Genomic DNA, 11,504 nt, shown 5'->3' with positions numbered 1-11,504 from the left:
GGGGAGTGTGGCGGCGGCGAACGCTAAAGGTGTAGCCCGGGGCGGGGGGTGGCGGTTGGCTGCGTTCGGGAGATCAAACGGGCGCAGAGAATGCGGAGGATATGGGGGCCTCGCGGTGTGCTGGAGGGGCGTTTCTCGGCTTGGTGGGGTGGGGGAGGAGGTAGGTCCTATCTGGGCGGAGGACCTGGGGTGGGGGAGAAACGGGAGGGACCGTGAAGCATGTAAGAGTTGGGCTGTGAGTGCCCAGCATATGTGAGGTGGCAGGGTAGGCCGCGGGGGATGGAGGTGTTGAGTTTGCTTGTGGGCTGCAGGCGTTAAGAAAAGAAGGGATCTAGAGCCACCGCAGATGTGGAGCGAGGGGGGGAATGTCCCTTCTAAGAAGAGTGGTCCTAGGAGAGGGAGAAGCCGACGGACTGTGGTGGACAACGGTTGAGAGCGCTGTGGGCATCCCAGGGATGGGAGAGCTGGGAGGCAGCTCCTGGTCTGTAGGCGTGGACCAAATACTGGCAGCTGAGCCTGCTGCTGCAGCTTGTCTGTAAGAAAAGATTCAGTTATAAATACCTCACTTGAGTCTGTTTTGACTCATTTGAGTATGTATTAATTTTTAGCCACCAAAACAGCTCCATCCTATATTTTGGATAGGGCCCAGCATGCTGAGGTCCTGGTTGACCTGTGGTGTTTGTTTGGTGGGAAAAATTATATTAGTATTAAAATTCTGCGGACAGTGAGGGACGTCGGTTCGCAGGGATTCTAGGTTGCTGTTGTTGGTCAGCTGCTGTGAAGCAGCGTTGATGTCATAAGAGGGTGGCAAATACATCAGAAACAGGGAAGGATTTGTCTTCCATGAGGTGTTTTCTGACAAAACTTTCTTTCCACATGGAAAATAATGTTGATCAGGAATGTGACTTGACTTCAAATGCTATCAGAGTGGAGAGACTAAAGAAAGTCATCATAGGCGCTAACTGCAGACTTATGTAAGCAAGATGAATGTAACTGGGTATTTATTGAAAGTGTGGTCACTGTCACTCTTCCCAGGTGCTTTTCTTAGCCTGTCAGATGTCATTCAAAGTCCCAGTCTTATTTTTAGACGTGCCTGAGTACTGAGAGCAGTTGCAAGGCTGAGAATTGTCAAACGAGTTTATTTAGAAAGATGCTTAGCACTGGTTTTAATGGCAGGTGGAAGTCCACGTTCCTTAAACTGATATGAAAACATCGGCCTGGCTACTTTGTGAGAAACGTGATCATTTTCTCTCTATTCTGTAGAGAACAGCTGAAAAGAGAATATGAAAGTCCACAGCACATCAGAGGTTTACATACATCCTTCATTAATTTATCAAATTTTCCTGCTTTTTTTTTGTAGAGTTCCCTTTAGAGAACAAAACAGAAGGTATATCAGTAAGCTGATAATATTTTTTTTTTCTTCTTTCTCCCTGAACTTTCTTCAGGAAGAGGAGACGAAATGGCAATGAAGATGACGGTCATGTTCCCCAGACAAAACGTAGTACCAGGAATACTGTCCTTCAGGACTCTTGGGACACTGAGGTGAGAGCCTTCTCGGGCAAATTCAGTTTCCTTTAATACGGAATTTAAATAACGGTTGGAATATTCTGTGAAATTTGAATTCATGGAGAGTAGTTAATGAAAACGCTTTATTTTGCTTTGTGTATGAGGTCATGAGGCTTGACTCTGTTACGTACTTCAGAGATTGAAATCTGTAAAACGTGGTTTGGAAATCAGCATGTTTTCCAGTGAACCTGGTTATCTTTGGCCTGAATATTTCTGTTAATATACTTCAAATACTGATGTGCAGCACCCAAGTGAAGATACAAGAAAAGCATTTGCTGCCACTTCCAGTTTTGCTCTCTGAAATGAGGTGTAAAGTATCCAGAACTGAGGAGATGACTAGGGTGGATTACAAGTGAGCGTGGTCACTTCGCCTGGCCATCTGCTCTTCCAACTTTGCATTTACTTACAGTAACGTGATTATTTGTGGTAGAAAGTCAAAAAGCATTCCAACTAGTGCAATACACAAAGTGCCTGTTGCTAGCAGTAGTGCTTATCTGATGTTTAAAAAAATGCTCTGATAAAGCTCAGCAGTTTAAGCAAGACTCGCTCGCTCACAGCTAAAATACTTGAACTCAGACTATTGGGTTTCTACTTGTATTTGCCGTGATCTTTTGCTGGACGCGAGATAAACTGTCTCTTATTCTCTCATCACTCACATGACAGGTGTTCTAGGATGGTGTAATTTGCTAGCTGTGAGATTTCTTTTTTTAAAAGATGCTGATTTCCAAGCTGCTGCCAGATTTCCTGAATTGTTGCCTGTATTAATCATCTGAAAATTCACTGTATGCATTTCTAATTAGCAATGTAGCTCTGTTGCAAAACGTTCATGGAAAAGAGCGTGCAGAGCAGAGGCTCCCTCCTGGTTTGTGTCCCTGGAAGTTAATGAAATGGATTTCTTTTAAGGTTTTTGAAATATCCTTGTTGGTTTTTGTACAGCCCTCTCCGAAGATTGACTGTAATGAGCGATTACGAACTATTGCAGTTGTATTGAACTATTAACTATACTTTGACTGCAGAAAATGTTTTGTGCTATGTAACTCTGAGCAACTTATCTTTAATCATATGGTAATGGCTTCAAATGTTTACTTAGATTTAAAATGATACAAAGTTCCGTATCCCACCATTCCTTTTGTGAGGGAGACTTTCTTTTAACCAGTACACCTTTACACATAGCTGATGTGATAGTCAGTGATATTGTATGGAAAATACTCTAACAGCCGAGTTGTTCATCACGAAGGAATTGCTGTGATGAAAAATGTTCCTCGTTCCTGTATTGCTGTTTTGCCAGAAGTAAGACTTGCTGGGATGAAGTAGTTTTTGCTTCTCGGGTATAACGGGTAGAACCATAAATAGTTGCTTGCCATCTGACACTGAATCACTTGTCCAACAGGTTAAACACCTCTTCGTGTGTAGAGTAGTTAATGGCTAAACGAGCTTTGTGGCGGGAGGAGGAAGAATTTAGTGTGGAACAAGGGATTGAAGTAGGAGTAATGAAATTAAGAATATCAGGAAAAGCCTTCATGGTGAGTGGCAGAAGCACCTTTGCTTGTCATATAAACACTTGGCGTTTGACTGGGCAAAGTTGCTAAAATGCAGAAATGGAAATAGTCTTGTAGTAGCCACACAAGAGTGGATGACCTTAACCCTGTCCTTAACGGCTGTTTTGTTTGGGGTGCCTGCAAGTGAACAGCATGGGCATGAGCCGCCTGCCCCGCCACCAGCAAAATCAGCGCAGAGTTCAGTTGCTGAAGCTAACATTAAGACTCCTGCTTCATGCATGCACTTGTGTTGTAAAAGTATGTTTTTAACACATTAAACCCTGACGTGCAGGCAAGGAGAGTCTCTTACTGTTGACGCTGAAGTAGAGGAATGCGCCTCCTGGACAGTTTTACAAAAATCAATGTTCCCTTTCTCGAGGGAACAAAATTCACAATGTCGTCTACTGATGAATAAAGCTTTTTTTTTCCTTTTTTTTCTTTCTTGTAATGTTGGGTCACTGAATTGAGCATGCCCAGAAATTCAAGCCATGAGATTAAATCAGTGTTATTTGAATGTTTCTTTAAGGACTTCCTGTGCCAAATGGAGAAATTCTTGTGCTTATAGTGCACAAGTGCTTCCGATTGATGTCACTTCTAAATTCTTGGCCATTTATAATACTTTTATTTAGTTTCCTGATACTTTGCCATTTGCAAAGGCAGCTCTTGCTGATTACAAATCCTCACTAGCTTTAGGATATTGAACTGGGAGAGAAAGTGTGTGTGTGAGAGCAATTTGTAACTTCAAAGAGCACATGAGGAGAAAATTGCTTTTCATCTGAGGGCATACGCACACCTGCTTTTTGTGAAACTTTAGCTAACATACTGATTCCTTTTGCCTTCCTTCAGTTGAAAGTTGACTGCTCTTACATACGGAGTATGGTTTACTTGAGAACATAACCTCAGTAGGAAAATCAGGCAGCTGTAATACTAAACGTGAACTTGGCTTTTGTCAGGATCTCTTTCCTTTTTTTTTTTTGCCTTACTCTCCATAGCTGACAGCAATATGTGTAAGGTGAAGGGAGATTTTTTTTCTTAGAGGCAGGTCAAACGTGGGCTGTTTGGTGTCCCTCAGTCCCTCACTTTGAATCCCACTGCTCACATGAGCTACATTTGATGCAAAAGGATATCGCTGTTTTCTCCCGCTAGATTGTCCTTTCATCCAGGGTAGACAGCATCCTCAACTCCGACTGACTTTTACAGGAGGGAAACAGATTCTCTTCAATCTCTGTCAGCACTACCTCTTGGCAAATGGCTATAACAATGTGCAATTCCTGCTCCTCCTGGAACAAACCACTCCCGCGCTCCTAGGTGACAGCCACCCTGAGGATGACAGTAAACTTCTACTTTGCAGTTCAGTCCGTGAACAGGCACACGACGAAAACGCTAGACTAGAACTACAGCGAACGTTAAACATTAGCGAAGCAGAGCGTTTGCCACCGCGTTTCACTTCCTGTTCAGCCTGTCCTCCGCTTACCTGGAGGTTAGCTGTGGTGTTTTCCCTGGTACTCGCTTATAAATTCAGCAAAAGCCCTTCCTACCCTCCTGTCATTGCTGCCCTGTGTGTGTGCGTGAAGTTAGGCAGAGTTGTAGTGGATCCTCTGAGAGGCTGGCTGCGAGCAGCTGCTCATGAGAATTATGAGAATCTGCAATAGTGCTCTGCAACCTGGGAAATCACCAATGAAAAGCCCTTTGCTCTGATTTTCCCTGGGAAGGAAGGGAGTCTGCAGTGTTCTGACTAGCTTTTTTCCTTCCTGAATAACTTTCTTCTGTAAAACCCCATTTCTTGTGGTTCCTCTTTGTTATTCTGAGCGATGACAGGATTCCCCAGAGCTTAGAAATACCACGGTTTTATCGGTGGAGATTGCTGACGCACAGCAGCAGTTGCTTCTCTCAAATCAAAGTTTTTGTCTAGCATTGCAGCTATGCCACTCTGCAGTATTACACTATTGAGGAAGGGCTGATCTTAAATTCTAATTAAAATCAGATGACGCCTCTGTTAAACTCATCTTGAAAGATTTTGAGAGCAGCAGGGTCTGAATGGCTGTTTCTTAAGTTCCTGTCATGAATGATTGAGATGCTACGTCACAGATCAGCAGACTAATACATTTGACAGGACATTTGTTTGGAAATTATTTAAAACTTCTATAGCTACTCAGTGTGATGTTAAGAGGGGCTAATGAGTCAGGTAAACCCTGAAGATGTCCTTTTGATGCTTAAAGTACTCATAAACTTTCATTGGGCTACTGTCCTTTGCCCTTTTGCTTAAGACTTTGTTTCATTGTGTAGATGCCTGTCATTGCTGACATGATGACTTTAAGGATTCTTTTTTTGTCTAATTGTAGTCCAAATGCGTAACAGAATGTGCACCACAGCCTGGGGAAATGGTAGGTCTTTGACGTGATTTGGGCAATAAATGGGCTTCACGTGCTAGTGAATTTTTGCATTAGAGAAATGGAAATAAAGAGGGTATGACAGACCCTGTTGATCTGTCAACAGCCTTAGATGTAGGAAGCACGTCCCAGGACACTATCTCAGTTTTAAAAAAAAATTAGACATGCATAAAATAATCATTACTAACAGCTCTAAAATGTTTGTTAAGATGTGAAACTTTAGCCGTAAGTAATACTAGGTTTTCATTTTGATTTTTACCTTGATTTTCAGAAGGTGGCTGTAACGAAAAACAGTAAGGAACACAGACTAAAAGGAAACAAAGTGTCCTGTGCGGTGGGTTTCTCTCCAAGGCTGCTGTGACTTGTTCAGCGTAACAGCATTGCATTTCAATATTTGTGCTTCTATGCAAAATGAGATGGTCTAGCAAGCACCATTTCGTGGCTCCTCTCTGTCCTTCTGGTGTTCTCTCCCTCTCTAGTGTTAGCAGCATTAGGAAGAGGAGCTGGTTGCTCGTGTAGTTACATCTGCTGCTTCCTCAAGAATGACTTCACATGCGTTTTGTTGTTTTCTCCTTGCTAGCTGAACCTAACACGCCAGCGCGGGTGCAGCCTCAGTGCCGCTGTCTTGCTTGCTGTACTACAACAGAACTGAAGCATTTTTGGTGCTTAGCAAAACAAGGAAATTTATATGGTTGAATTGTCACGATCGATTGTGGAATCAGTGCCGTGGGGTTTCCAGTGGGCATTGAGATGTGGTCCACCTCAAATACTCATACAGTGCCTTCCTGGGCCTTTCTCACTGCTCGTCGACAGACGTGTCGGGTGCGGTTTGCACCATTCTTCAGATTCACTCCAAAGTGAGGCCTTCTGGATGTGGTGCTGACTGTTAAATTACTGTGGACTTCTTTAAATTTGGCTTCCTCTGCTGTGGCCACCAAGCTTTGACTTCTGTGGTTTTAGTTTAATACTTACAAAAATGTGGGGTTTTTTTAGCTGCTGTCACTTATGCTGGCTGCTTTTGTGAATTTACTTCTTATGGGATGGCAAAGTAGCCATTCTCTGATTCTTAAGCACCTAAATATTTGCAGTGTTGTCCTGAACAGCGTATCCCACAGTAATGAAATATTTCAGCTGTTACTAATGGAACCTTTCGTTAGCAGCCCTTAAAATGGTGTAAACCAAACAGTTTTATGTCTTTGAAACACTGAAAATGATGGCTAATGCTCTTCCAGTCATTACCATGAAATGTGTTTATCCTAAATGCTGGCAAACGAGCCCTGTCCTCTACGCGACCTAAATCATGAGCTCTCTTTTCTGCGTGTGGAAGTCTTCGATGCCTGTCGCTCTTTCACTGTCGTGTCAAGTAAATTGTTACGGAAAACTACCAGTTAACATTGCCGTCCCAGTACTTAACTGGGAGAAGAGTAGTTGTATGTATGTCAAGGTGTTCAAAGACTTAAAATGGGTATCGTGTTGCATTTGTTTTTAACAGCCTGTTGCTTTGGATGCTTCAGATCTCATTTTAGAAAGATTGACTTGTAGGAAAATGCTTTGCATGGTGCTCACCTAAAACGTCTGCTAGAACAGAAGAGATAGATAAACTTTTCCTCGTGCCCTGCCTGCCTTTACTGACACGTGCAGTTCAGTAGGAATGTTCTTTATTTTCCAATTCTCGGATGAATTCAGCAAACTTCACTAGTGCTAACGTGGGTCATGGGGGCAGAGCTGGTGGGCCTAAAACCGAAAGATTGAAATCCAATGTACTGGAGGTCAGCGAACCTCCGCGTGAAGGCTTGCTCATCCCTTCAGCTCTGTGACGCTTTTCATGTGTTGGCAATAACGGAAGCTATGAATGCCAAGAAAGCACTTGGTGGATTTACATTAGTCCATCAGGCTGACCGTGAGCCTGAAAATCTGGAAGGGAGGGACTTATTGTAAAGATTGTTTGCTTAACTGAGCTGTTTCATTATGGACAGGAGAGAAGACTCTGTGATTTTGCTGTTAACCTTCTCTTTGTCTCAGTCCTCCAGCAGCGATAGCGGCAGCAGCAGCAGCAGCTGTAGTAGCAGTAGCATCAACAGCCCTGACAGAGCGTGCAGTGCAGAAACCAGCCTAAACCCGATAATTGCAGGATCCAGTCCTGTCTCCTCTCAGTCCTTCCACGAGCAGTCTGCACTAAGCCAAGGTCCTTACTTCCACATCAACCAGATCCTGAAGGAGGCACACTTTCACAGCTTACAGAGCCGGGGACGCCTTCCTACATGATGAACCAGCAGTTCCCTGCCTTCTGTGAAGGGACAGCACTGTGTAGATTTGATATTTCAACTTAAAAGTTTGTTAAAATGGAATTGCACAAAACGCCTGTTGCCTTTTCAGTCTATATTTGAAATAACAGGTTAACAGGAAATTGTTTACTTGTGGTTTGCTGCACTATTGCAATGCAAAAGGGGCTTTGAAGCAATTTTTATAGGATTCTTTTTGGGGTGGTTATAAAGTACGTGTCAAGAGGAGACTGAGGAATCCACATCTGTGTTATAGGATTGCAAAATGTCCAATTCCAATTGACTGCCTAATCTGTTTGTTAGCAATTTGTTGCTTTATGTAAAGTTCTCTCAAACGTTCATCTTCAGTTTTATAAGTCTTTTTTTAATTTCAATAAACTAGTAAAAAATTTATTTGGCAACATAATTTTTTTGAGCATTTAGAGTTAGTAAGACAGTAAGAATAGGTGCCATCACTGGAATCCCTTAGGACTGCCCCAGCTGTGAACTTTCCACCCAGCTCCGTGTGCGATGAGCCTTACCTCTCTTGATCTTTACTGCTGCGGTACTGAAAAGAAAATGTGAAACTAGAACCAGGACAGCTTAGGCAGCTGTAGCCGAAACGTCAGGTGCCCGCTGGCTTCACTTGGAGAGCAGCTTTGTGGTGTCTATGGAGACAAGTACAGAGTAGCCTGGGGAGAGGCTTTTGAAGAAGGAGAGGAGTCTTACATTGCTCCAATACCCATTTCTAGCTGTGAAATGCTTTGTTTTCTGTTACAGTGTGTAGGATTTTTTTTCCTTTAATTTGGCTTTAATGTTAACAACTTCTAAGGAATAGGAGATGAAAGAGTAGCTGCACCTCTGTTCCAGCAGCCAGATGGCAAGGACAATCCTGACCTGTGCCTGGTTCAAGGGGCGTACTGCGATCTGGCTAAGGATGGAAAAGTACTTCTCTTCTGACAATACCACCGGAGGTGTCACCGCTCCCTGCCAAGGGGAGAGAGCGATCTCAGTGAAGACAAATACGCAGGCAAACTTTTTATTTTTTATTGCATCACTTGGTCATGCCAGAAAGCCATCCCAGCTTGAAGAGAGAAGGTGCAGCTGTGTCTTCCTCCTCAGTTACAAGCTGCCTGAACAAAGAGCCAGGGCGCGATGCCTCGTCTTCTGCTCTTGTGAGTGCAGGAGGGGGAACCTGTTAGTTTTTAAAAACAAAAGCGTCCGTAACTATTACAGCATACCTTTGACTCACTCCATACCCTCGTCTATAGTAGCTGCAAGGAGGCAGAGTCTACAGCAGAACAGCTCTTCCTAGGCAACTTGAGCTTGAACTACAACCTAAGCGGTGTCACTCCTGGTGGTTAGTGACAGGCAGAGGCAGTTCCAAGCGGCAGAAGCACAGCACCTTGCTGTTGTTGGCAACAGGTAACTTTTCAGGTGTCATTCAATGCTCAAAAAAAACCCCAACCCCATTCTGAATTGCAGGGGAGGGACTGTTGCTCTCGGAGCCAGGGGATAACAGCATGGTAGAAGTACAGCTGTTGCCCTTGCAGAGAGCTGTTCTTGAGTAACTATGGACTTTAACCTCTCCTGAACTGTTTTAGCATAAAAGGAGCAAGCATCTGTCGGGGATTCTGAGAAGTGTGGCTAGCACAGAACATACGTGTGCCACCACGGCAGGTGAAGGGAGTGGGAGGAGCGAGCCAAACATCACCGCACACTTCTACGCTCTACTACAGCTGAGGTGTAAGAGGCAAAGAATACCTTTATTGTGAAGCTTTGGGCTTTTAAACAACCCTTATATTATGTCTGGTCCTTAATGCTTCTGAATAATGGAGAACAAGAGTTGCAGAGTAAACATCAGCATCTCAAGTAACACTCTGCTCTGATAAAACCAGACCTTTACGCTTCTGTCCCAGTTGAAAAGACATCACCACAGATAGATTATTGGGTTAGTAATAGCTAAAGGAAACAGATTACTAATTACTGTTTCCTGTAGCGGTGAGGTATTCCTTGGCTCTCTCAATCCTCAGCGTAGAGAACTCCATCTAAGCAGATGTTTTAAACTGGGGGAAACGTAGCAACGTAAGGGTTGTCTACTGCTAAAACTCAGAAACGGGACAACACAGAGCCTTTGCAAGAGAAGCAAGCCACTGTTCACACAGGCTTAAATACCCAAGCCAGGCTTCGTCAGGAGTTAAAGGTCAGCATCGCACTGGAAAGGAGTTCAAATAATTAGCTAGTATCCTTCAACGTTTCCTGCAGCCATCTTTAAATGAATTGTCTTTATGCATTGACCTCAAAATGCCTCATCTGTATAAGTCTTCACTGCATGTTCATGGTGGTTATTGCTTATGTTTTACCACAGAGCAATGGGCCCCAAAAATACAGGGGCCATCAGGTTTTTTTTTGAGGGTCAAGGGGAAATCCAAACCATCTCATGCTGTGTTGCCGTAATGGTTCTCTCATTTTACCGAAAATAAAAATCAGGTTAAATATTAACTGTTTGGCTACTTTCTTCTTTCCCTGCAAGCTCTAGTGTTGGTGGGAGAATGAGTACTGGCAAAAAGTTACTATGGCTCAGTTTTACCAACCTGAACTCCTTCTGTGCTCCTGGTAGCAGACTTGCTCTTTCGCGAACTTGACATACTCAGCGGCAGAAGTCCGAATCTTAAGAGTTGGAAGAAAGAAACGCAGCCGGTCACAGGGAAGTAGCAATTCTAGACCTGCTTCCCAAAGAGACACGAGAACGCACAGAAGAGCTGAGTACCTTACCTGATCTGGCTGGATGCTAACGGCAAGATGTTGTGGAGCTCCTGGGAGCTCAGACCGCCACTCCTGCTCGTGTAATGATTCTCTGTCCCGGTCAGCAAGCCAAAGAGAACCTAGAAGGCACGAAGGAGCTGTTTGTATTTGGGGGCATCTGCAGAGCTGACCACACAATACATTGCTGGCGAGTCTACTGGCACGCCACTTGTGATTGATTTTAAGTTTGAACATTAAATGTCTCCCTTCCCCATCTAACTCTTGCTTCTAATTGGCGCTGCTCATTATTACTGTAGTTGAGTTCTAGGCCTGTTTCAGCACTACTTAACCCAATTAACGTTGCACAGGCTCCAGTGACTCCTGTTAGATAAAGTTCAGCCAACTCCATGCACGATTATGTGCTGTGCAGCCAGCTCAGCAAGCTCCTCTTATCTTCAGCTGGCATTAAATACTCCTCCCATTTCTGCGCAAGTGCCAGTAGTTATCTTTAGGCATTAAGCAGTTTATAAAGCCACCCCAGCTGCCCTTCAGAACGTGTTTTGCCAGCCCTGCTTCCTGATCCATCCCTTCCTTTTCCTTGAACTTACAGAGGTTTGCTGAACCAGGCGATTAAGGTTGCTGTTCAAGTGTGGAGTAAAAACGTCCAAGTCAAACGGATCTATGTGTCCCTCCAGGAAGTCGGTCACCTTCTCAATCCTACAAGCAGAGCAGAGGAGTCCTGTCAGGGGTTACGTCCTGGCGACGGCTGCTGATGCCAACAGGGCCGTTTCACCGGTCCCTCTGAAACAGTGAGGGACTTGCCCCTAAGAGGTGACTGAGCAAAATGGGAATTACACAACCTACAACATCTGCTGTTGCAGAGGAACCTTCTCCCTGTGGTACGTCTCAGAGGGAGATGCCTCAGTTCTCAAGACTGGAGCATACACAAGGTTTTAACTCTTGGGTGGGAGTTTAACTGTTCTCTCCTAGGGGCGGTATCCCTG

General features: G+C 44.1%; 2 protein-coding genes across 2 annotated transcripts in view; one reads left to right on the top strand and one right to left on the bottom strand.

The window, feature by feature from the left end:
* Window positions 1-876: 876 nt before the first annotated feature.
* Window positions 877-8,167, top strand: FAM104A (family with sequence similarity 104 member A). Its single transcript, XM_019473185.1, has 4 exons — window positions 877-974; window positions 1,446-1,542; window positions 5,766-5,828; window positions 7,517-8,167. The coding sequence occupies exons 1-4, from the start codon at window positions 877-879 to the stop codon at window positions 7,757-7,759; spliced, it is 501 nt and encodes a 166-aa protein (XP_019328730.1). The 3' UTR covers window positions 7,760-8,167.
* A 613-nt stretch (window positions 8,168-8,780) lies between these two features.
* Window positions 8,781-11,504, bottom strand: part of COG1 (component of oligomeric golgi complex 1) — a 13,362-nt gene continuing 10,638 nt past the window's right edge. Inside the window, exons 10-13 of the mRNA XM_019473184.1 lie at window positions 11,109-11,217; window positions 10,531-10,640; window positions 10,350-10,425; window positions 8,781-8,950 (exon numbers count right to left, since the gene is read on the bottom strand). Coding sequence (XP_019328729.1) covers window positions 8,810-8,950; window positions 10,350-10,425; window positions 10,531-10,640; window positions 11,109-11,217 — 436 coding nt within the window. The 3' untranslated portion in view covers window positions 8,781-8,809. The remainder of the gene's footprint in view (window positions 8,951-10,349; window positions 10,426-10,530; window positions 10,641-11,108; window positions 11,218-11,504) is intronic.

Source organism: Aptenodytes forsteri, unplaced genomic scaffold, assembly GCF_000699145.1.
Source record: "Aptenodytes forsteri isolate BGI_AS27 unplaced genomic scaffold, ASM69914v1 Scaffold86, whole genome shotgun sequence".
Taxonomy (NCBI): domain Eukaryota; kingdom Metazoa; phylum Chordata; class Aves; order Sphenisciformes; family Spheniscidae; genus Aptenodytes; species Aptenodytes forsteri.
This window is presented reverse-complemented; position numbering and strand designations above follow the sequence as displayed.